At 37.1% G+C, this 26,501-nt stretch overlaps 1 protein-coding gene across 8 annotated transcripts in view; it reads left to right on the top strand.

Moving 5' to 3' along the window:
* Positions 1–26,501, top strand: part of ITPR2 (inositol 1,4,5-trisphosphate receptor type 2) — a 489,277-nt gene that overhangs the window by 307,311 nt on the left and 155,465 nt on the right. For all 8 annotated transcript variants that reach the window (XM_045061584.1, XM_019834732.3, XM_019834731.3 and 5 more), the window contains 6 exons: positions 11,445–11,553; positions 12,284–12,471; positions 18,557–18,740; positions 19,423–19,679; positions 22,299–22,499; positions 25,450–25,560. In XM_045061584.1, the coding sequence (XP_044917519.1) occupies positions 11,445–11,553; positions 12,284–12,471; positions 18,557–18,740; positions 19,423–19,679; positions 22,299–22,499; positions 25,450–25,560 (1,050 nt within the window). The remainder of the gene's footprint in view (positions 1–11,444; positions 11,554–12,283; positions 12,472–18,556; positions 18,741–19,422; positions 19,680–22,298; positions 22,500–25,449; positions 25,561–26,501) is intronic.

Below are 26,501 nucleotides of genomic sequence, written 5' to 3'. Positions count from 1 at the left end.
ATGTTGAATTTATTTGAAATAATAGGTACATCATCATTTTTAATTGTAAAGCATAGTAATATAATGAAGAGCCATGAACCCCTCAGCCAAGTGAAGAATGAAAAAATTATCAATACCTTGTATCTACCTATGTACTCTGGCTTCCCTTCCAGAGACAACAGGTAGCTCACATTTTAATACCACACTAGGACTTGCTTTTTCCCCTTTCTCTGAATATTATGTTTCTAAGATTCATCAAGGTGGTTGTGTATTGCTGTGAGACTCTGGTTCATTCATGTTTACATTGTATAATATTCTGCTCTGGGAATACACCACAATTTATTGATCCAGTTTCCTGTCAGTAGGTATTTGGGTTGATTTGTTTGTTTGTTTTTGTGTTGTTGTTGTCATTGTATTTGCTATCAATGCTTGTATGAATGCCTGTGATGTGGTACTTATATAAAATGCCAGCTCAATTCTTTTGTTCACTTTTCTACTGGATTATTTTTTTCATTGATTTGTAAGCATTATTCATATATTCATATACAGTAAAACCTCGGTTTGCGAGCAAAATTCATTCTGGAAACATGTTTGTAATCCAAAGCACTCATGTATCAAAACGAATTTCAAGAACCATTGGCTCAGTTGTGATCATGTGACATTCTGCATCATATACTCCTATTGCAAGACATCGCTCATTTATCAAGTTAAAATTTATTAGACATGTTTGCTCCTCTTGGGGAACACTCACAGAACAAGCTACTCGCAATCCAGGGTTTTACTGCATTCTGAATTTTCGTTCTCTGTTGTTTCAAAAGCCTCTGAATACTGAGTGCAAAATGAATTAGAGGGGCACCAAGTGAATATAAGGAGAATAGTTAGGAAGTATACCCTTTCTTAATGAACGATTATTGCATGATAATTTTATAAATGTATTTAATAACCTTCTTATATTTCTCGTGTTAAAAATGAATACCAGGAACATGGAACATTGGTTTTCCTACTGACGGTACTTTAAGAAAAGTTGGTCTGAATTGGCTTCTGATGAATTCCACTTTGTGCATGCAGTAGGGATGATTGAAACCTACGCACGTGTAGGTCTTGTTTTTATGAAAAAAACCTGATCAAATTGGCTCTGAAGTAATATTCTTCAGAATTAATGCTGTTTTCATTTTCCTTCTCTTAAAAACTTGTGGAAGGTCAGATCTGGATATAGATATGAGTGGCTAAAGCTATTTCTGTCTTCATGGCACTGGGCATTGTAATGTCCTGTACATGCTGTGAGTTTGACAAGTCTTATTTTCCTGTAAACATTAAAAAATATTATAATAACTGTTTACTTAGCACTTATTATAGATTAAGGACTTAAAGCTTTTCATATATACTTTACACATAGCCCTGCGGTATGGATATTATTATTCACAGATAGGGAAATTGAGTCTCAGGGCAGTTAAATAAAGTTCTTGAGATTGCAAAGCCAGTGGCAGAACCTGGATCCAAACCAATTGCATTGGTCTCCAAGACATCATCTTTTCTACTAAGTATACAGGCTTTTCATTTCCAGAGTTTCATAAACTAAATTTATTACGTGTCAAGCTGTGTATATAAATATTATCTCATTTAATTCTCAAGATCTTCCTTTGAAATTGTGCTATGCAGAGCTCCTCATCATTCCAGCAGCTCCATAAACATTTCTCTCCTACCTGAGGAACTTCTAAATATATTCTGAATTTGTTAAAATTTGGCTTTCTTTTGTCAAAATATTTGCACTGATTATGAGTAATGCGTTAGTTTTCTTCCTCCCTTCTAAAGACAATTTCTTTCATTGTATATGGGAAAAGAGATGAGTCCCCCGCCCTCCGCCCTCCTTACTCTGTGTGTGTTCAGGGGAGTGGGGGAGGATTCTCTACAATGTTGTTCCCTTGACAACTTCAAGGTCATGTCTTCCTCACACTGCCCTGTGGGCCAACACTCTCTTGGTTATGATCAGTAGTTCACAGCTTGGAGCTCATAGATGGCACTGGGAACATGAGACTTTAGAGAAACAGGCAGGTCTATGCAAGGCTGAAGAGTGCTGGTCTTCTGTGTCTTTCTGTACTGTTTCTTACCTCTTGTGACACCAGCTTGCAAAGTGGTACGCATATATCAATCTTTACTAAATAGTTGTGGAAATATAACAGGAATCACAGCAGGTGAGGATTTAATTTTTTTTTGTTTTTTTAATGTTTTATTTATTTTTGAGAGAGAGAGAGAGAGAGAGAGAGAGAGACAGAATATGAGTGGGGGAGGTGCAGAGAGAGGGAGACACAGTATCCATGAAGCAGGCTCCAGACTTTGAGCTGTCAGCACAGAACCCGACGCAGGGCTTGAACCCGTGAACCAGGACCTGAGCCAAAGTCGATGCTAAACCAACTGAGCCACCCAAGTGCCCCACAGCATGTGAGGATTTAAAACAGCAAGCTAAATAGGAGCCTTCCCATTATTCGAGAGGAAACCTCTCCCATTGTACTTCATATTGTTATTCAGATCCGAGTTGGTTCTCTCATTTATTCTCATCTCTTCCCACTCCTGCTTTGTCCTCTCATTTTCTCTGGGACCTCCCATAAACTGAGTCTGTTATTGAACTACATACCTCACCGTATTATCCCTCAGGGACATAGTCTTTGCAGAAGCTTTGAAATGACCACTTGAAATTCCATTTTTCCCAACCTTTGGTGTGAGAGCACATGCTTGCATTGGCAGCATATTGATTCCATTTTTCCAGAAACAAATAGCGCTCAGTAGGTTTCCACACTATGTACCTAGGGATTATGGGCTTAGTGTTAGTGGTTGTGCGCACTGCCATTTGAGTGTAATTTTATGAGGTAGTGACTTATGATGTGTGAATCTGGTAGTTGGACTTCAGTAGTGAAATGGTAGCTAAAACTTACCTGTTTATTTCTTGTTTATTTACCCTTCTTTCAAAGCTTTATGTTCTGCAGATCAGATAAAGACTGCTTACGCAGAACACTAACCAATCACAAGCAGAAAAAAAAAAAAATCCATTCTCCAGTACCAAGGGTGAGGGATTGCATATGTTCTCAAACTCTGAATTTAAGCAGACCCTATATTTAAATTGCTGAGGTGTTTGAGTCCCTTGAGTTTGATATCAGTCAGCGTGCTTCTTGGAAATCAAATACCGAGAGGCTTTTATTATACCCCAAGAAAAGAAAGTTTCCTTTTTTCCTCGCTAGTTATGGGGTACAGGCCATCCCCTAACACAGCCTTTTCAGCAACCCTGTTTGCTGAGAGGCTAGGTTTTTTGATCATCCTGGAGTGATGACCGAAGTCATTTTTAGCTTCAGCGTCATCATCAAATGTTTACATATGATTTACTGTTTAAATGTTTAAATTTCACAAATGGAATCAAATGGTCTGGTGAGGATTATTTATATTGAAAAACAGTGCCATGTGTCTTAACTCTACATATTTGGAAATTCTTTCAGCATATGCTGCCGAAGATTTTGCCCCCTTCCCTTTCCTAACAGTTCCTGACATGTGGTAGAAATGCAGGATGTTCTTACAATGAATAAGAAAAAAAAAAAAAAAGGAAGGAAGATAGAAGTATATTGTCACAGTGGTGTATGAATAATTTGTTTTAACATTTTCCAGTCTTTTTTATAAGCCCTTCTCCTAGAATTGTTGAGACATCCATATGTTTTTCAAGATTACAATGATTATGTTGTTATATTGTTGAAGAGCATTTTGTGGATGTATATAATAACTACTCCTGTTGAAGTTTGTGTGTTTCATCTTGACAAAGCTGGGAAGAAGCATCCAGGGTAGGAATGGCCTTCACTGCTTGGAGTCAGGGACTAAGAAATTCAAACCATTAGACAGCTAGATTATAGGAGACTGGCCACATTTTTCCCAAAGGAGTTCCTTGAAGATGTAGTTGATTATAATGATGGACCTAATGTAATTCCAATTAGGGTACAGCTATTGCAAGAATGTATTTGAAATTAAAAATGTACCTTTTTACCCCTGGGAATTCAAGTGAGGAAAAATATCTAAGCAGACATGCTATCATTAAACAAAAAGGTTAGGGAAATATCAATTAGACTAAACCAGGTTTAATGTTAAAAAGAGTCTATGTGGAGTCTACAGGTACATACAATAACGTCCTTACAGATCTCATCATCAGTAGCTAAGCGATAGTCTTTGAGGGAAAACCCTAAATTAAGCATCTCCAGTTTGCAGTTGTCATTACCTTTCGAATTTCCAACGGAGGACTTGTTTTCGAGGATTCCGGTTGTGGTTGTCATGGTTTGATGGTGTCTTCATTATATTTTCCACAGTGGAAAAAATATTACTTCAATGTGTCATTTTTCCAAGGGAAAGGGAACACATGTGGATTCAGTACCTCAAATATCATGTCCTTGAACTTTTCACTCTTAAAGCTATTAACCTATTATGGCAAACAGTGTTGTGCTTTCTGGAAAAGCAAAGAAAATCCTTGGTCCTTTCTAAGACTAGTAAACTTTTGTTATTCTTTCTACCCATGAAAAGCAATAATTTCTAAGCTTAATTTTTGATACACTGGAGTTGGTGCAACAGGAAGTGGCCAGGAAAAAAACGGTCCTCCCAGATATTCACAAACTGTCAGCATGATTGCTCTGGCCACAAAAGATGTCTTTTTATGGAGATGTTTTGTTGTAATTTCAGAAGGTGGTTGTTAGTTATCTTGGCTCCATTACATTTAGCACATCTGGGATGTGTTCACATGAAGACATTGGCTAAAAGCTGTGTCTTGTGGCCTGGAATTGACTCTGATATTGAAAAGACTGGAAAGGACATTTCTTGCTAGTTGGCCTCATCCAGCAAGGACACCTTCCATGGGAAGCCCAGTCAGGAATTCATTTTGGAATTGAAGAGTGAGTATAATAGAAGTCAAACTTCTCAATTGTTGTAGAATTCTTTTCAAAATGGCTTAATGTGCTTTTCGTTCTTTCCCGAATTTCTGCCTTGACAGTTATAGCTCCATGGCACCAGAATTTACAACCCTGGCACCAGAATTTCTGCCAGTAATTCTAAAATTAATTTATTGGAGTTAAAGGAATTTGTGGAAAGGACTGTCATCTGAATTATCACCACTGTAACCCATCACCGATAGTGCAGGCCACTAAGGATACCCTAAGACAAGTGTGAACACAGGACTTGCCTTGATCCTCAAGTCAGAATTTGGTGTTTGGCAGAAGAAATCAGTTGTGCTCGACTCGTCATGTAGCAATATCGGGAGTTTTCAAAGCTTAAACGAGGATAACTAAGACAAACAATAGAGTCCCATTCATCTGCACCTATTCTTGTTCATTTTTAGTGCCGAAGTTTGTGTCTGTTGAAAACCATGGAGTTGGAGCCACAGTAGAGTTTTTCCACTTTAGTTGGACTTCTAGAAAGGTCCATTTTATATAGTGCAGTGTACACATATTAGCTCACACAGACAGAATTCCAAGGACTGGTTAATAGTGGACGAATTAGGATTTTCAGGTAGTTTATCATTTATTATTTTTGCTCTTTCGTTAGTGGATGTAGAAACTTTTTCACTTACATGGGAAGGTTTGGTATAAAGTGAGAAAGTCTGTACAAAAGCACTTTGTAAATTGAACACTGTTGTGTGATCTGGATAATATCAATACTGGCAGCAATAGCATTAGCTCTGCACAACTTACGTCGCACCTACTATGTGCTGGGAACTATTCTGAGTATCTTATAAGTTTTTACCTATTTAATCATCACAGAAACCCATAGAGGATAAGCATTATGACTATTCCATTTGACAGTTATGGGACCGAGGGCCAGGGGGATGGAATAACTTGCTTAAGGTCCCCCAGTTGATATGTGGCATGAAGAGAATTGGAACCCAGGCAGTGTGGCTCCAGAGTTAAGAACAGGGATAGAGGAAGTCCTTTCCTCCTTCCATGGCATTCTGAATATTACATAGTTAGAAAATGGATGCTGTTGACAAGGCTGGAATTGGATAAGAAAGATTTAAAAAAACCAAATTACTCATTTGATTTTGATGTTTATGAATCTGACAAGTATCTGTGATTTTATTTTATCTTTCCAAAGAAAATTTAGGAATAATAGCAAATATGAGGCTTGTCTTAATTTGATGTGACACACTTCTACTCTGTAGTTGGTTTTGAACAGCTTTGTTCTTCTCGCAATATAAAGGGCATTTTTAAAAACAAAGGATAAAATGCAGCTTTCTATTCTCCTTTTTAAAAAAGATACACCATTGTTTTATCTTTTGGTTGGGTTCTTGGAATAATGTGGTTAAAAGGCTCTCTTACATAGACTAAAAAGAGAGCTAGTTCACAAGGACCCAGGAGCTCTATTTACAGCAGGTTCTCTTCCAGACGGTGACATGGACTTGAGTGATTTTAAGAAAAACAGGCCTGCATTTTCATGTTTTTCAGCTTTATTTATTGTAGGTGGGCCAACTGTACCTTACAGAGTTTGAGTGAGAAGCAGTACATTGGCCTGTAGAGGTGAGAAGCATGGTCACTATAACAAACTGAGCTACCCTTTATAGAAATTTAGTACTTAAGTAAAAATATTCTCATATTTTTCTTCCCAACATACAACTATAGCTCCATAGTTAATGGGTCTCAAAGCTCTCTTAGAACATCTCCTTCTGCTATAATAAGATGCACAGCAAAAGCCCATTTGACTTCAAAGAAATATTTTATTTTGTTTTCCCTTTCCTTTTGGAAAGATTATTTTTTTTTTTTTTTGGGCTGATGAAATTAGTTCAACTCAAAAGGCTTTCTCTTAATAGAAAAAAGAGACAGACTCTTTTTTTTTCTTATGTATTCTCTAGGTTCTCTATTTCTTCCAAGACTGGGCATCACCTTTACTCACTATAATATTATATGAAAAAGTCTTAAAGGAAGAAAACATGAAATAGGGAACAATGGCAAATGTCTGTGTGCTAAAATTTTAATTATCGATAAATAAAAGTCACTCTAAGGATAAAGAACTCCAGACACTCTAAGTGTCTATTAAAGTTCTTGGCACTGTGACATTTAGGACATATTTGTTGTGCATCGACTATGCACAGGACAGCTTTGTGCTGATGATTGTATGGTTAGTAGAGGAGATTTGCATATAAAGCCTCTTCAAAGTCAAGCCTCTTCAAAGTTTTATATGCTTCCACAGGGCCTAATGTATGTGCCTATTATGGTACTGACCTTATTGTAAACACTTTGAGTGGAAGATTACATATTATTCACTTAGAATAGTGTCTAGGAGTACCTGGGTGACTCTGTAGGTTAAGTGTCCCACTCTTGATTTTGGCTCAGGTGAATCATGAGGTTGAGCCCTGTGCTGGTGCTGGGGCTGTGCTGATAATGCAGAGCCAGTTTGGGATTCTCTCTCTCTCCCTCTCTCTCTGCCCCTCCCTTGCTCGTACACTCTCTGTCTCTCTCAAAAATAAATAAACTTAAAAAAAAAAAAGAATAGTGTCTAAAACAGAGTAGGTACTTAATGAATATCTGTAGAATGAAGAGGGGGGATAGGTGGTATCCATAAGGTGAAAGAAAAGAATATGACATATGAGAAAGCAGAAAGACTGAGAAAACTGTGGTTGAGAAATCATCATATAGTTCAGTTCAGTTAAAATATTATGTGCGAAGACACCATTGGAAGCTACACCTGAAAAGATAGAATATGTAGGTTTTCACAAATCATTGCCAAGATAAGGGGTTAGTAGATGATCTCTTAGGTTTGGGGCCTTAAATGATCAACATGGTTCTGATGTAAAAATAAATTGAAATTGAAAGGAAAACAGGTTTAAGAAAGGACAGTAAGTGATGTTGAACATCTTTTCATGTGTCTGTTGGCCATATGTATGTCTTCTTTGGAAAAATGTCTGTTTAGGTCCTCTGCCCATATTTTAATCGGGTTGTTTGTTTTTTCTTGGTGTTGAGTTGTAGAAGTTCTTTATATAGTTTGGATATTAACCTTTTATTGGATATATCATTTACAAATATCTTCTCCCATTCAGTAGGTTACCTTTTTGTTTTGTTGATAGTTTACTTTGCTGCTTAAGAGCCTTTTATTCTGGAGTAGTCCCAATAATTTATTTCATTTTTATTTCTCTTGCGTGAAGTGACATGTCTAGAGAAATGTTTCTACAGCTAATGTCAAAGGTATTATTGCCTATGTTTTCTTCTAGGAGTGTTATAGTTTCAGATCTCACATTTAGATCTGTAATCCATTTTGAGTTTTTTTTTTTGTATGTAGTGTAAGAAAGTGGTCCAGTTTCATTCATTTGCATGTAGCTGTCCAGTTTTCCCAGCACCATTTTTGAAGAGACTGTCTTTTTCCCATTTTATCTTACTGGCTCCTTTTTAATAGATTAATTGACCATATGGGCATGGGTTCATTTCTGGGAAATCCTATGTGTCTGTTTTTGTTCTTTAGTACCACACTATTTTGATTACCAAAGCTTTGTGGTATAACTTGATATCTGGAATTGTGATACCTCTAGCTTTGATTTCCTTTCTCAACATTGCTTTGGATATTTGGGGTCTTTTATGGGTCCGTACAAATTTTAGGATTATTTGTTTTAGTTCTGTGAAAAATGTTATTGGTATTTTGATAGGGATTGCCTTAAATCTTTAGATTGTACTACTCATCAGGGAAATGCAAATTAAAACCATGAGATGCCAGTTTACACCTGTCAGAATGGCTAAAATCAAAATTACAAGAAATAAAAAGCGTTGGCAAGAATGTGGAGAAAAAGGAATCCTTGTACACTGCTGGTGGGAATGCAAACTGGTATAGCCACTGTGGAAAACAGTATAGAGGTTTCTCAAAACATAAAAGTAAGTTTTTATATGATCCAGTGATTGAACTAGTGAGTATTTACCCAAAGAAAACAAAAACACTAGTTTGAAAAAATACATGCACCCCTATGTTTATTGCAGCATTGTTCTCAATAGCTAAGAGGGGAGCCTGGGTGGGTCGGTCAGTTAAGAATCCGACTCTTGATTTAGGCTCAGGTTGTGATCTCACAGTGTGTGAGTTCAAGTCCCACATTGGGTTCTGTGCTGACAGTGCAGATCATGCTTGGGATTCTTTGTCTTCCCCTCTCTGTCCCTGCTCTCTCTCTATCTTTCAAAAATAAAGAATCTTAAAAAAAGACTATGAAAGAAAACAAGGAGTACAATAGCCAAGATATAGAAGCAACCCGAGTGTCCATGGATAGATAGATGAATGAATGGATAAAGAGGTGATATATATATATATATATATATATATATATATATATATATACACACCCACACACACAATGGAATATTACTAAACCATACAATAGAATGAGATTGTGCCATTTGACCAACATGGATGGGCCTAGAGGGTATAATGATAAGTGAAATAAATCAGTTGGAGAAAGACAAATACCATATGATTTCACTCATATCTGGAATTTAAGAAACAAAACAAATGAACAAGCAAACAAAGGAAAAAAGAGACAAACAGAGAAACAGACTCTTAAAGCAAACTTGTGGTCGCCAGAGGGGAAGTGGGTGGGGGATGGGTGAAATAGTTAGAGGGAATTAAGAATGTACTCATCTTGATGAGCACGGAGTAATATATAGAATTAGCGAATCACTATATTGTACACTTGAAACTAATATATTTTGTTAATTATACTTCAAGAAAAAAAAGAATAAAAAAGAGGAGGTCATTCCATTGTGACAAATTGAGTTTGAGGTGCCAGTAGAAACTCCAGATGAAGATAAGGAAATCTAAGTGGAAACAGGATGAAAAGCTTAGGGGAGCCAGGTCGAGCTGGAGGAAAGACATTTGGCAGTCAGACTGCAGAAGTGGTTATGCAACCAGGGATCAGATAAATTTGCTGACAGAGAGAGGGAAGGAGAGGAGAGCAGCAGGACAAGAGAGCTGAGGATGAAACCTCAGAGGATGAGAAGGAGGTCTAACCAGAGCAAGAGAGAGAGAGGAAATGGTGAGGGCCATGTGTCAAAGTGTCACAGCATTGGAAGGTGTGCCTGGGGAGTGGCCCTGGGTACCGTGTGTGGAAATGGCCTGGGCGACTCCGTCAAGCATTGAGTTCAGCTCTTTGCTGTACCACCTGTTAGCTGCACGATCTACATCCGGTTACCTGAGCTCTTGGGCCCCAGTGTTCTTACCCGCAAGATGGGACTAACACCTCAGTAGTTGGCTGTGTTAATTTAGTTTTTAAAAGTATTCTTTAATAATACCTTAAAATCACTTGTCTATTGAAATAATAAGACCAATAAAATGGAAGATCTGGAGTTATCTGTATGTCTTATGTACATCAAGGAACTATATTGCAAAACATTGTATTTTTTTTTTTTGTTTATTTATTTGTTTTGAGAGAGAGAGCACATAAGCCAGGGAGGAGCAGAGAGACAGGGAGAGAGAGAATCCCAAGCAGATGGAGCCCTATGCAGGGACTCGATCTCAGGAACCATGAGATCATAACATGAGCCAAAATTAAGAGTTGGTCATTTAAACGATTGAGTCACCCAGGTACACCAGCAAAATATAGTATTTTATTTTTTTATTTTAATTTTTTTAAAGAGAAAGAGAGGGAGAGCATGATTTGGAGAGAGGGGCAGAGAGAGAGAGAGAGAGAGAGAGAGAGAGAGAGAGAGAGAGAGAAAATCTTAAGGAGGCTCCACACTCAGTGCAGAGCCCAAAGTGGGGCTCAATGTGGTGCTCAATCCCACAACCCTGGGATACTGACCTGAGCTGAAGAGCATCGAGAATCGGATGCTCAACTGACTGAGCCACCCAGGTGGCCCAAAATATAGTATTTTTAAAATGTCTTGTAATCAGTATAACATTGAAGACTTAGGAACTTCTGAATTACATATTTTATAAAGGAATACACTTGTCTTTTGCCCGTCAGTTTCTGAATAAAGCCCTTGGAATTTAAATATATTCACTCTGTCTTATCAAGCTTAATTTTTTGAGCACCTGTTGTATACCCAGCACTTTCCTAGCTCCATTTACCAATCTCCTCTTAAATAGGGCTTTTGGTTTCCAATTCTCAGGGTGTTTATTAAACTGTGTCTTCTTTAGGCATCACTAATATTCTTAACAACACTAGGACCCTCAGCCTTTGAGGCAATCTTAAATTTATAGTGCATAGATTTTCTTAGTACAATCTGTTGTGATTTTCTCAGTACATTTCGTGGAAAGTACTCTAGTTTGTTCTTTATTTCTGGGAGAAGCAAAATCATTATTATTTTCTTAGGAAGCATTTGCAAATTTTCATCTCAGGAAATATTATGCTATATAAAATTAATTCTTCCATATCAACATCATTGATAAAATGCATCTTGAGTGGGCATTTTAATGTACTGCTACTTTCCCTTTTCATTAGAAAGAGAAACAATAAGAAACACTTTTCTTATCCCTTTTATTAGGGTAACACACTAAGAAAAATACTCCTGAATCGCTACTTTAAAGGAGACTATGGAGTTGGTATCAATGGACACCTCTCTGGAACCTACAGCAAATCTGCACAAGGGGGAGGTAAGACTGATCATTTGCCCCTCGTTCTAGGATTCTAGTCACGTGTCTTTCTGCTGGTGCTATGCTGGTATTTAACTTAAAATAGCATAAATATAAAAAATTCACTTGAAAAGCACTATCAAAAGACCTTTGTCCAAAATTTTGCATTCATAAAACAAATGATTTGAACATCAGGACTAGTTTTGCTCTTTGACTCTGGAAAATAGTAAACAATGTCATAATTTCTTAATATGTAAATTAAGGACAAAAATAAAGCTAGTTTTCTTTTTCTAAAAGCATTTCTTATTAAGAAAAAACATTTAATTCTAGGTGTCATACATTTAATAGAAAGCTATGTTTTTACAAACTTTTGACATTTTTTAAACCCAAGCCCCTATTATATTTAATGGGGAAGGGAAAAAATTCCAATGATAAATATTCCTTTAAAAAAATTTTTTTTAATGTTTATTTAGTTTTGAGAGAGAGAGAAAGAGAGAGAATGTGAGCTGGCAAGGGGCAGAGAGAGAAGAGGACACAGAATCTGAAACAGGCTCCAGGCTCTGAGCTGTCATGTCAGCACAGAGCCTGACACAGGGCTTGAACCCGCCAACTGTGAGATCATGACCTGAACCGAAGTTGGACACTTAGGCGCCCTCAATGATAAATATTTTTAAGGTCTAAGAATTCAAAAATGTTACGTACTAATAGTGTCTGTAACTAAGTTTTACTTATTTATTTTTGCTAATCACAGGGAGCTTTTCGGGACAAGATTCAGATAAGATGGGGATATCAATGTCAGACATTCAGTGTCTACTGGATAAAGAAGGTGCATCTGAACTTGTCATTGATGTTATAGTGAACACCAAAAATGACAGAATTTTTTCAGAAGGAATTTTACTTGGCATTGCCTTGCTCGAAGGAGGAAATACACAAACTCAGGTATCTGTTTATCATGATGAGCGTTATGTTGGTTATTTGTATTTCTTATTTACTTGTCATAGAAACCAAGGAAAGTAATGTCTTTTTCTCTTACCTTCTCATGACTATCTTAAAAAAAACCTAGCAACTTTCATATTTTCCTTATAAATTTATTTGATTTACTGTAGAAACTACAGACCTTCACAAATTATTCAGTGAAGCTAAACATTCCTCAGAAGCATCCTTTCTAACATCATACCAGAAATTCTGATTTGTTGAGGGGAACTTTCAGCAGAGAAAAACAACATTTTGATTCATCTAAGAATTAAATGTAAAAATAGATAGATAGATTCATTCAATGAGCTAATATATATAAACACCTCACACAGTATTTGGCATCAATCAGGTTTTAGTAACATTGACCACCCCTATCAGCACATCCCCTTCCATTTACTTTTCTAGAAGTTTAGAATAGCACCTTTATTCAATGCCCCAAATCTCCCAGTGCTTATTACCCTGATCCCTCTGAGTAAGTGAATTCTCACTGGTCCAGGGAGAGAAGAACAATTTCATTCATTCATTTACCCTAGGAGAGGAGAGTTGAAAGCTGTTACCACCTGCATGCAGGGATCATCAGCCACGCTTTCTCAAAAAGTACACACTTCACTTTGAAACTCTTACCAGTTGCCCCTGGGCTCCTGCACTCCCAAAGGCAGAACACACTGGGTGAGCCGGAGGACAGTGCTGGCGAGCGTTCCCAGAGAACACACATCTTCCTCCTTGTCCTGCCACTCACTAAACCTGCTCTTTCCAGGTTTGTCTCGGTTGGAGAAGGAAGCTATGCTTACAGCTAATTGGAAGTTGCAGAATCAACCTTTCCTATTCATGGCAAATAGAAACCCTATCTAATTGAAAGCCAGGATATTTTCCTTTATTAATCCACTAAATGCAATGAACAACAGAAGTTTCACTATATCTAATAGCAGGTGGCTTTAGGAATAAAGGCCTCATGAGCAACAGATGTCACGGTGACCAAAAAGCATCTCCCAAACGCCGATCCCTCTTAGTCGAAAAACAAATTTTGAAAAGTCTTGTGGTGGTGAAGCTTCAGCACAAATTCCTCTGAGGGACGTTGGGGAAAGTGGGTGGTGGAGGGATTTGTGTGGGTTTTCTTGGAAGTAGTCTTGTCTTCCACAACCAGATATTCAGTTGGGACTTTCTAAAGAAATTGTCTAGGCAACTACATAATATGAGATGTAGATTATCCAGACAGTAGTGAAGGATTTTTTTTTTTTTTTTTTTTTTTTTTTTTTGCATCTCAAGAAGAAGCAATCCTTGCCAATAAAGTATCTTCTAGATTCCTGTTATTGGACCACATAGGGTCATCAGATGAGATCATCTTTCACCCTCCATACATATGTACGTCTATTTATGTCCTCATATTGCCACAGAATAACCCAGCTTCTGTCAGAAGCTTCCTGATCTACTTTAAGATTCTTGACAAGTTCCCTGAACCCTCAAATACCTTTTAGTCCCTTTTCACATGATGTTTCTGTGGCACTTGTCACTGGTGACTTTTTCTTTGTTTTTGAAACCTTTTCAGCTTAGGTCTTGGGACACCACTCTCTTCTCACCTCCTGCCATTTCTTCTTAGCCTTCTGTGTAAGCTCTTCTTGATTTACTTAACTGTTGAATCTTGATGTCTCCCAAGTTTCTTTGGGCTCTCCTCTGTTTATTTTGCTTGTTCCTTCAGCCTGACCTCATTCATTTCTGCATCTTTAACTTCCATTTGATGCTGATGATTCCCCACTCTGCACCAATAGACTCTACATCCAGCTATCTTCCAGAAATATCTTGTGGGATGTCCCACAGGTACCTCAAACTCAACGTGTCCCACACTGAATCCACTCTGATTCTCCATCCACCCACTTCTCCTCTTACTTTGCCTCCCTCAGTGACTGGCAGTCCATCCACACAGATATCTGGCCAGAAGTTGAAAACCCACCTTGACCTCAGCCTACTCATCCTCACTCCCTTCCTGAACACCTCATTGAAGGCCAATCTCTGTGATTCTGCCCTGTTAACATGTCTCATACCCACACTCTGCTTTCAATCTCTCCATATCCAGCCCTCATTATCCATGCTTCTAATCTTTTCCTGGGCCATGGTGTCTTTCAGGAGGTATCCCTGATCCCAGTTCTGTGCTTCTCCAAATCATTCTACACTTTGCCTCCAAAGCTATCTTTCCAAAAAACATGTTTTTCTTCTGCTTAAAATCAGTCACTTGCCCTATAAAGGCAAACTCCCTAACAAAGTCCATAAGATCTTCATGATTTAATCTCTTTGCATTTTCCCATTTTCCTTTCTTATCCCACCTCCTCCCTCCTCTGTCCTGTCTCCTGCACACCAGCTATACTAAGCTCTTCATCATTCCTCATATGTGTCGTGTTATTTCTCTTACGTTGTTTTCTCCTCCAGGAGGACCCAATTCATGAGCTTCTCTTGGAAGCCTTCTCTGATCCCACGTCCCCCTGGGCAGAATTGTCCAGTGGTTACTATATGCACCTGCTGTATCCTGCAGATGCCTTCAGTGGCATTTTTTTGCCACTTTATTGTGCCTTTTCATGTGTGCACCAGGCTCTAACAAACTATGAGTCCTTAAAAAATTGAGACCCCATGTGGTTCATCTTTGGATCCTTTGTGTCTGACACCATGTCTGGCCCAGTAAATGTTCAGGAGTGATGGCTGTATGAATGAATGGTTTGAATCAATTTCTAACCCCTTCACAAAATCTTCCTTATCTGGCATGGGCCTTGACAACCACTCCTTTATCTGAGCTCCCATAACACTTGTTTCCTTAATATTTATTTGGCACTCTTCCTGTGCTACTTTGTTCTGTTGTTATTTGTATGACATTTTGCCTCTCCAATTAAATTTCATCTTTCTTAAAGTAGATCATGTCCTGTCTCTGACATTTATGTGCTTTATTGCCATTCAGCAAATATTTGTTGATGAAAAGCATTAAATTATTTTTGTATATGAAAGCCTTTTTTAAAGATGGGTTATGACAATGTCATTTACCAGCCATCCCTTTTTTAGGTTTGTCACTTAACTATATCACGGTGTAACCCAGAGAGCAGCTGTGTGCTTCTGTCTCTAAAAGGTCTCACTGAGGCCAACTTGAATCCTGTTCCTCGCCCTTTAGCAGTCTAAAATCCACTCCTCCCCAAGACTCCTGGCAGTCCCCAGAGGGTTTTACATTGTCACGGTGCCCTTAGGCACTAGTGACTTGACACTCCTACGTCTATAGTACTGGGGTAGGAATCTGATTCCCCTCCTTACTTTATACCCTCCTAGCTACATAAGCCAATTTATGTGTTTAATGTACATTATTGAAGATTGGTTGAAGGGGAGGATAGGAGAGGTATTTCTATTTTAATTTCAAACTGAACACCAATAACAATAATGAAGATAATACCTACTAAATACCAGGCACTGTTCTTAGTGCTTTATATGTACTAAGTCGGTTAATTCTCACAACAGCTGGTGGGGTAACATATATCATCTCATTTCACCAAAGAAGAATTTGAGATAGACAGTCTAAGCTCCTTACCAAGCTCACATGGCTAGTTACAGGGAGAGTCAGGACTCGAACCCATGTGGACTGGCTCCAGGATTGGTGCCCTTAACCACTGTAAACATCTCCTTTCTGAAATAACCTTCTACTTCCTGACTCCTGGTAAATTTTGCTGGCTGATTCACCCTGCGCCATTATCCTAAGCTTGCTTCATCTCTAGTTCCTCACTTCATGTTCCTTCTCTGCCTTCCCTCTTCTACTCTTCCCCATCCTTCTTGGGGGGAAAGTCTTTCCTCTCCCATCTAGATCTGTTGGTCCATCATCCTTGGCTCCTGAAAAAAGCCTCAAGAGTTTCCCCTTATACTCTCAAACTTATGGAAACAGTTTCCTAATCAAAAACCATATCTTTTACAAGTGAAATCCTTATGCTGCCTGTTGAGATTATATATGTATATATAAAACATACTTTTTATTTTTATTTTTTAAAATTTTTTTTTTTCAACGTTTATTTATTTTTGGGACAGAGAGAGACAGAGCATGAACGGGGAGGGGCAGAGAGAGAGGGAGACACAGAATCGGAAACAGGCTCCAGGCTCTGAGCCATCAGCCCAGAGCCCGACGCGGGGCTTGAACTCCCGGACCGCGAGATCGTGACCTGGCTGAAGTCGGATGCTTAACCGACTGCGCCACCCAGGCGCCCCTACTTTTTATTTTTATTAAAGACACACTGTTCAGCTTTGTAATGCCCTGGTTTTAAAAAGGTGTAGTCTACATAAATGACCAATTATTTTGAGCTTAAGAGGTTACTTTGTAAATTTAATGATTTAGAGACAGAGAATCTAGATTGAAATCCTAGCTTTACCACTTACTAGTTATGTAATGTTGGGCAAGTCATTTACCTTTACTAAACTTTATCTTATTGATCTATAAAATGGAAATAAGATTACTCTCTATCACACAGTTGTGTTGAAAGTATCAATGAGATCATGTATTTCAAGGACCTAAATAAATTATAAAACTTTGCTTTAATAGAGCCACAAATTTCCTATAACTTCCTCATTAATATATTGGGAACTCCTTTCACCTTCTAACCTGGTTATATTGAAAATATTAGGATTTAAGCATCAGCTTAATTTGTGGGACTGTAGAGGTCTGTAAATGCTGCGTTTATCCTTTGAATTAATGGAACCAGTGTGACTGTTTCCCTGTAGTTGCTATGGTTACTGTGGCTTTTTTGTCCTGCTTTCTTGAGGGTTTGCTAGCCTCCTGCTTAGAGCTTCCACCTTTTAGGTATGAAGGCGACTCCTAAGGCTTCATAAATTGCTCTTTACTCGTACATTGTTCACATTGAAAATTGCAGGACAGACATCCATTTCAAGACTTGATGTCATTAGTTTTACCTGCAAGTCCCAGGACCTGTGGGTCATGGTTCTAAGCATTCTTTTAAGAAAGCCTATGTACAGGAGCCAAACTCACCAGAATTAGTTGTTTCCATTTGCTGGATTATGGTTCATTGTACTTGATTAGGTAGTCATTACTTTTCATGTTTTCTTCACACTATCTCTCATTAAGGTTATATAACTTTCTTTCCATCAGTATAGTTACTAGAATTATTTTCTTTTTTTTTTTTCTTTTTTTACTTTATTTCAGATTCTGTTTTCTCTGGTGCATATCACCTTTCCCATCTCCTACCTCTTCTGGATACTGCCATAAGTCACTAAGCAGACAGTGATTAGATAGATATTCTCAAGGCTTAGTATTTCTACCTCTCACTAAGACATATTTTATCACTGTTTTGGTGTTGAGCTCTTTCTACATCATTATTCACTCTTAAAGCAGAATCCATTTTATGCATCTTATGGCAAGCTTGTCCTAGACCCCATGCAAAGCAGTGTAGCTAATGAAGTACCAAAAAAACTTAGGGCCTATCTATCAGTGGGTTCCTGTGAGTGAGGCTGCCATGGTAACACATTCTAAATTAAATGTACTATAATTTAGATAAAGAGAAAAATAACTCTTTGTAACTCTGCGTAAACCCGCATTTAGACAGCATGATCATTGGATTAGTGGCTGTTTTCCACTCTAGGTGACACACTCATAAAGGGAGGGATTGTGGTGGCTTTTCCTTTTTGTTCTATGCCTCGTAGTAGCAAGGGCCTGGCACGTAGTAGGCGCTCAATAAATATGTGTTGAATCAAGACATGAGTTTACAATATTATAAAAATCAAGGCACTCTTTGCATACAACTTCTTACAGTGCACTTATAAATTTTTAAAATAAAATAATCACTAAGGTGAATTAAATAACAGGAAAATATATTGGATTTTACTGGAAAGTGCTAAGCAAACACAAGTTATTATTAGTATATGTTAAATAGTACAGGAGACTGGCAAAGGCTGCTAATTTATGAAATAATGGGCAGCACATGAAATGTGTGCTTTTATTCATAATGTTTATATTTATTTCAAGCAAGAAAGCACTATTTTTCTCCCCTTGGGTGTTGATATCTTAAAATATGCTTTCTTGCAGTACTCCTTCTACCAGCAATTACATGAACAAAAAAAGTCAGAAAAATTCTTCAAAGTTCTGTATGACCGAATGAAGGCTGCTCAGAAAGAGATAAGATCAACAGTGACCGTTAATACCATAGACTTAGGTAACAAAAAAAGGGATGATGACAATGAATTGATGACATCTGGTCCACGAATGAGAGGTAAAGAGATAGTTGAGTACTTGGGGGAATAGAGAAAAAAGAAGGTCACACCACCTTTAGATCTCACTTACCTTCATCTCAATATCCCATCTGTGGTTCTGTGTATGGAGCTCCATCCTTAAAATCCTATGGCCACAGGGCTGACCTTGAAACAGCTTTGCAGGACCAAATTCAAACAAGGCATTATTAACGCAAAGGAACAAGCGACATTGAAAAGTTTGACTTCATTGTGGAAGGCATGGTAAAGAGCAACTGCCCAAACCTTTTGAGTATTCATGAAACCCAAATTTTAAGAATAGGAGTTACAGCACCTTACTCTAATGAAAGATTCTTGGTATTTGGAATAACAAAGTCATCAGTGAACTTAATACAAATCATATAAACATAACATTTTGAAGTTTGCCATATTTTCCTCCACCTTCTTGTATTCAAGAATTCTCATATTTTATATTTATCAGAAAGACACGAGCCCTTCTGAAATTGGCTGAACATTTAGATTTTTTTTTTAATGTCCTGTGCAAATTTAATTCTGTAGTTGCTAGATTATTTTGGGAGAAATTGTTGCACCTCTTGTCAAATGTTTTTTGATTCAGTTGTTAGAGTATTTGGGTAACTGGTTGTCTTGTTTTTTAATTGGCAAAAGAAGCTAATTCAGAAATCTAAGAGTACTGTTTTATTTCAGTAAGAGATTCATCATTACTTTTAAAAGAGGGAATGAAAGGGCAATTAACAGAAGCTTCTTCGGCAACCTCCAAAGCGTATTGTGCATACCGAAGAGAAATGGATCCAGAAATCGACATGATGTGTGCAGGATCCGAAGCAGGAAATGCCGAGGAAAAGTCTGCCGAGGAAGTAACCATGAGTCCTGCAATTGCCATCATGCAGCCCATACTGAGGTTTCTGCAGTTGCTGTGTGAGAATCACAATCGGGAGCTGCAGGTATTCTATTTTGTGTAACAGTTGAGAATACAGCCTGTGATTGTAGGTAACTAAATTCCAATGAAACTAATGTGTAGTTCTGGAGAGATAATCAATAAAACCAATGGTGCTCTTCTGAGTCGGGAAGAAACTTTTGCATCTAAGTGAAGGAAAATGAAGGGAAAATTCCTTTATGTGTGAAAAAATCGGGCTTGTACAGTATCATCCTTTGTATCCTCAATTCACATCTGTTTAGCCTCAGCATTATCTATTCCTAATATTCTGGTATTTGTTGAGTAAGGTCACATTTGCCTCAACTATACCTCTCATGGTTTTGTAGATACAGGGGCTTTCATCATTTCCAAATCAGTTCATATATCTTTTTTTTTTCAATTCATATATCTTGACTGAAGATACAGAGTATATTTATGTCTTCATTAGAGACAGTTAATATACAAGAGGATTTTTTAGGACAGTAAAGGTTGATACCTTTGTAGATGAATATGATCCCGGTCTTACATCTTTGGTACATTTTTCTTTGTCAAGTAGGTGCTTAGGAATTTTCGCCTCTTGTTTTTTTCGTTGTTGGTGCACACTGCTTATGTCACTGTGGCATAATTACATGAAAGGTGCAATAGTCTCTAACAGCATATGTCCAGGATTAGAGAGAGCAGAGTTTGAAGTTGTGTTCTCTAGTAAGAGCCTACAGTGCAGGTGTTGTGAGTTGGTAAGAGATAGTGGATTCATGTAAATTGCATTAAATATCCTTCAAGGAGAGGAGAAGCTCAGGAATTAATAAGTGGTAGAAGCTATGAGTCTTGTGGACCACATCGTGGAGAGGGCTGCTGCAGACCTGGGCCAGGCAGAGACCAGCGTATTACTTCCAGAGGGAAGATACTGGATATATGCCTACATGCTTATGCTGATCCACTTGGTCTGCCCATGTAGCAGATAGATAGATACATAGTATCTGATCAAATATTTTTCTTACTGGAGTGTGGGATCAAACAGTTTGGAAAATGCTACTTATAAAAAAAACCTTTGTTTTAATAGGACAAATGGTAGACTTACTCACAATAGCTAATATATAGAATTGCCCCAATGTCCATCAACAGATAGGTATACAAAATGTGGTATATGGGTGCAATGGAATACTGTTCAACCTTACCAAGGAAGAAAATTATGACATAGGCTACAACATGGATCACCCTTGAGATATTATGCCAAGTGACATGAAATCAGTCACATAAAGACAAATACTGTGTGATTCTATTTATATGACATATTTAGAGTAGTCAAAATGACAGAGACAGAAAGTAGAGTAGTGGTTGCCAGGGGGAGGGGGAGGGGAGAATGAGAAGTTAATAGGTATAGAGTTTCAGTTTTACAAGATGAAAAGAGGTTTGGAAATGGATGATGGTGATGGCAGCTCAACATTATGAATCTATTTAATACCACTGAACTATACACTTAAAAATGTTGAAGATGGTAGATTTTATATCTATTTTGCCACAATAAAAAAGTGGGAAAAAATCACACACAAAAAAACCCTAAACAAAGATAAGTGGTTGGAATGAATTCAAATAAGTAAATTAAATAATAAACCAATAAAAATAAATAATAAATAAAATAAAAATGAAACTTTCCCTCTCTGCCTCCCCTTTCACCGGGTTTACTCCCCCAAAGAAATTACGTTAACAGTTATACTTCCTTTGAGAAATTTCTACGTACATAGAAGCGTATTGATCTGTACATGTAAACTTAAAAAAAAACTAGATTATATAATGTTCTTCGAGTTACTTTTTTCATTTAGTAATACAACTTATTATGAAATTATTACTAGACTGTGTTTATATCAGTATATATTGAAGTACCTCATTTTTATAGCTTTGCAGTATTCCACTGTTTAGATGTACTATTATTTGTTAAACCAGTTGCATTATGATAGGTATGGTATGGTTTCCAGTTTTTGCTATTAATAAGCAGTGTGCAGGGAACCTCTTTGTAGTCTTATGTGCATGTATTATATATATACATATATGTTATCATATATATGTGCATGTATTTTATATATACATATATGTTACCATATATATGTATATAATATATATTATATATATATATAATAATATATATATATATATATAATATGGTAACTTAGGAAGTGGAATTGTATGTTAACTGAAAATTTTAATAGGTGCTTCTAACTTGCCCTCCATAACGGTTGTATCATCCACTGTTTGAAGCTGCACTGTTCACAAGGGATCATTTACTTGAAAATTTGATTGCTTCCTTCCCTAAAGAACTTCTTTCTAGTTTCTTTTTTCCTTCTTCTTTTCCTACTACTTCTTTGTTTGTTTGTTTTTGCCTTGTCCATATAGTTTGAAGGTAATGACACTGAGAAATGTTTGTTATGAACTATACTGAGAAATTTAGATTCTTGAGGAAAAACTTAAGAGTCTTTTTCTTAAACCCAGGGGAAATTTAATAAATGTGAACACTTTCTTATAAAAAGCAATTCCATTCCACATTGCCATGGGGATATTTTTGAGTTAGAAAAACACACATAGTGAGAGAGCTGAAAACAATTAGCACAGTGATTTCTTTTAACCCCTCAGGTATATTTTCTTTTGCCTTCAGAACTTCTTGAGGAATCAAAACAACAAAACAAATTATAACCTTGTCTGTGAGACCCTTCAGTTTTTGGACTGCATTTGTGGAAGTACCACCGGTGGCCTGGGCCTGTTGGGTCTCTACATCAATGAGAAGAATGTAGTGCTGGTCAACCAGACTCTGGAGAGCTTGACGGAGTATTGCCAGGGCCCATGCCATGAAAATCAGGTAACCGTGAAAGCAGTTCTTCACGCAAAAGTATTCATGACCAATTAGCAAAAGGCTCAAATTGGCGAAGGAGCCAACCTTTGTCTACATTTAAAAGGTCTTTCTTCTTGCTTTGCCAGATATTTTTACTTTTCTCACAAAACATACAAAGACTGAATTATAGACTAGCAAATACTATGCCATATTTTTATTTAATTTCATTGTAAAAGAAATTTCCCGTGAAAATGTTCCAGATAAAAATCAGACCTACCAAAAAGAGTAAAATGCATTTCTTCATCGTTGCTCAGTTTTCATCTTCAATGATTCTTTTCCAGGATTTGTAGAACACACTCCCTTTGGCTCCTTCCACTGCACTGCAGTGGGCAGTATATATTATCTCCTTTATATTCACAAAATTATGAAATAGGTCTTGCTCCCATTTGTGGATGAATAGGCTCTGACTCAGAGGTTAAGTGATGTTCTATTGTCTCAGAGTGACAGAATCAGTAAATTGTAGAGCTGTTCCTAAAACTCAGGATTTTGATGGAGTCTAAAAAGAGTGTGCTTTTGACTGTATTACCTTTTCCGGGGTGAAATTTTTCCTCTCTCTTCCAGAATGTTTGCCTGATTCCATTTTCTTGGATATCAAGGACACATTGTGGGAGTAGAAGATAGGACACTTGAACTAGTAAAGGGAGGGGAGCCACCCCAGAGTTTATTAATTGACCATTCACATCCACTTAATTATGGGGCTACCATCGCAAGCATGGATTCACCCTGAAAGAAAAAGTTTTCGGGTTGTAAACGTCTTTGGAAATAAATTTTAAAGTAGCCATTAGGACCAAACATCAGTGCATAACGTAGAAAGAAGTGTGAAAAAAACTGTTGCTTTTCTATTGCAAACTATATGACATATGCACAAAAAAATGCATAAACATGTGCACACACATATGCATACATACAGAGGCATGTAGAATAAAAACTCAACAATTGCTGCAATAGAGAATTTGTTATGAGGATACTCTTCTTCCCTCTGCAATGCACATGTTCCCTGATAAAGGACTTTTCACATTTTGCCCTGGATTTTCCTGGATTGTATTTCAGTCTCCTAGGGTAATGATACAAGAAAACTTAACTATTGATTTAAAGTTAAGGAAAAATATATAGATTTAGAGATTTGGTTTTGTTGTTGGTGAAAACATGTATGCCTGTAATGCCAAACACATATTCCCCACTTCTGGTCTTATAAATGGATGAAGTTGAGTTTTAAAAATCATTTATTGGGGCGCCTGGGTGGCTCGGTCGGTTAAGCATCCGACTTTGGCTCAGGTCACGATCTCACGGTCCGTGAGTTCGAGCCCCGTGTCGGGCTCTGGACTGGTGGCTCAGGGCCTGGAGCCTGCTTCCGATTCTGTGTCTCCTTCTCTCTCTGTCCCTCCCCCATTCATGCTCTGTCTCTCTCTGTCTCAAAAATAAATAAAAACGTTAAAAAAAATAAAAAAAATCATTTATTAAGTCAGGTAAGCTCTAAAAGTAAAAACTAATAATAAAATAACATAATAAAACAATATAAGTAATAATAATGAACATGAATCCCATATCTAAAAATATACTTACTTTGAACCCCGTGCTCTGAAAATGTGTGTGAGAAAAGAAGGTTGCCAGAAAATTCCAGAAATGATCTGCAAATCGATTCCCTCTAAGTCTAGCAAGTGTTTTAATGATCAGAACCTCAGGAAATGTAGAAGATGAATAGAGGACACCTTTCCTTTGTGTCATGGGAGTAAAGAAAATTTTGTGCAAAAGGAGAAATGAAGCCCATTCTGAAAAATAGCTGTCATTCCAGAGTTACCTTGATTTTACTCTTGCTCATTTAACTCACCCGAGTTTCCATTTTTCAACCCCCTTGACTGGGTGCTGCATTATAACATGTAATTCCACAAACTCCAACCCACAGGTTTCTGTTTTTCAAGTTCTATAAATTGAATTAAGTTCAGAATCGGGGCACAGTAGACCTTAACTTCAAAATACTGATAATTTATCTCTCAGGATGTTTTATAAACTTTCCCCAAGTAAGGTCCCTCTCTAAATCACTCAGGTTTAAGGAATCTGCAACTTTTCATTAGCCATCATCATGGACAGGATGTCCCCAGAACATTGGAAGGCACCTGTATGCCTTGTCTGCTGTCACCCAGCATGTGTAGCAACATCATTTGTGACTCACTGAGTACTAAGTACCAGATAAATTGATATGCTACATCAGTGCCAATAACATTGACTTGCAGACCTTAGGCATATCACGAACACTGCTTTCATAAATGGGAATGTTCTCTTAGCCAGGAGAGAACAGGTCTTTAAAATTCTGAATTTAAGACACTCCTCTATTGGAGGGAATATTGGAATTTGTTGGTTGAAAGAGTTTTTAACTTAATTTTTGAAATTCTTTGAAAGTCTATAAAAGTGGTTCATTTTAAAAGATACCTGGGGTCCCTGGGTGAGTTCATAACAATACAAAGAGTGCTCCTATTGGGTGAGTTCAGTTGGTTAAGCGTGCCTCTTGATTTTGGCTCAGGTCATGATCCCACAGTTGTGAGATCAAGTCCGGCACCAGGCTCTATGCTTACAGCACGGAGTCTGCTTGGGATTCTCTCTCTCCCTCTCTCTGCTCCTCTTCCATTCACTCTCTCTTTCTGTCTCTCAAAATAAATAAATAAACATGTTAAAAATAAAAGACACCTGTTACACACGGTCTCTTTCAGTGTTCTGCATTCAAAGCCATTTAATCAAAACTAATCAATTAAAAGATTCTATATAAAAGAACAAAGGAAACTTAAATCCTTGACTTCAAAGTTAAATCTTAATTATATTTTAAAGGTCAAAAAAACTAAGGTGACTGTTATTTTATGTTAGATAATTTCTAGTGCTTTTATGTTGTAAATAAAATATTGTTTACAAACATTTTGTTTTCTAGACGTGTATTGCTACTCATGAATCCAATGGGATTGATATCATCATTGCTTTGATTCTAAATGACATAAACCCTCTTGGTAAATATCGAATGGATCTGGTGCTCCAACTAAAGGTAGAGTAAATCCATTATGTGGGGGGGGCGGGGATAGGAAGTGACATGTTCTATATAAAACTTGCTTTCTGAATTGACTCTGAATCTTCAAATAGCTCTTGTAAAACCCCAGATATTATCCTATTTTCAGCTAATGACTTGACAGAAAGGAATAGCAAAAGCACAACGTGCACTAAATTCCTAATGAAATGTCCAACAAGCTTCGAGATAATGTTTGGCTAGAGGGTACTTTACTGAAAGATCTTTTAAGTAGCTACTTTGTTTCACTACTTCCCTTTGTTTTTATTTTACATTTTTTATTACATAGAGGAAGATAAGGTGTTAAAAATTCATCATGCCATATATTTTTTAATTCATCTTGACTACAGAATTCTATGTAGCAAATCACAATGAATTAGACTATTTAAAAAAGGGCTGCATTCTAGTTTTATGGCTCTCTTCTTTCTAAAAGTTGTTTTCTTTTAAATCAGAATCTTATTTTTTCCCCAAATACTGTGAGCTATTTTCACACTCCCTTTGAGAAGCTGCCTTAACTTAAGCTGTGCACATACTTCCCAGCAGTTACATTTATCAGAGATCAGGAAGAAAATGGCATTTAAAAAAATTTCATCAAGTTTTTGTTCAAATGGAAATAGACAAATGAATATACACAAGAAGCTATATAAATCCCAAATCCAAAGGCATGATATTCAATACAGATGAATTATTAAAGACCACATTATTGTGTTTAGTGTTAAAGAAGTAAAAAAAAAATTGGTTGAATACAATTTTTCTGTAAAGACAGGTCTATCCAATATCACAGCAAATATAATTAAGTTAAACTTTGTGTAGGTAAATTTATAGCTAGGGAGAATAGGAATGACATTTTTATAATTTTGTTTCTTTTTTATTAAAAAAATTTTTAAACATTTTTATTTATTTTTGAGACACAGAGAGACAGA

Source organism: Felis catus, chromosome B4, assembly GCF_018350175.1.
Source record: "Felis catus isolate Fca126 chromosome B4, F.catus_Fca126_mat1.0, whole genome shotgun sequence".
Taxonomy (NCBI): Eukaryota; Metazoa; Chordata; class Mammalia; order Carnivora; family Felidae; genus Felis; species Felis catus.
This window is presented reverse-complemented; position numbering and strand designations above follow the sequence as displayed.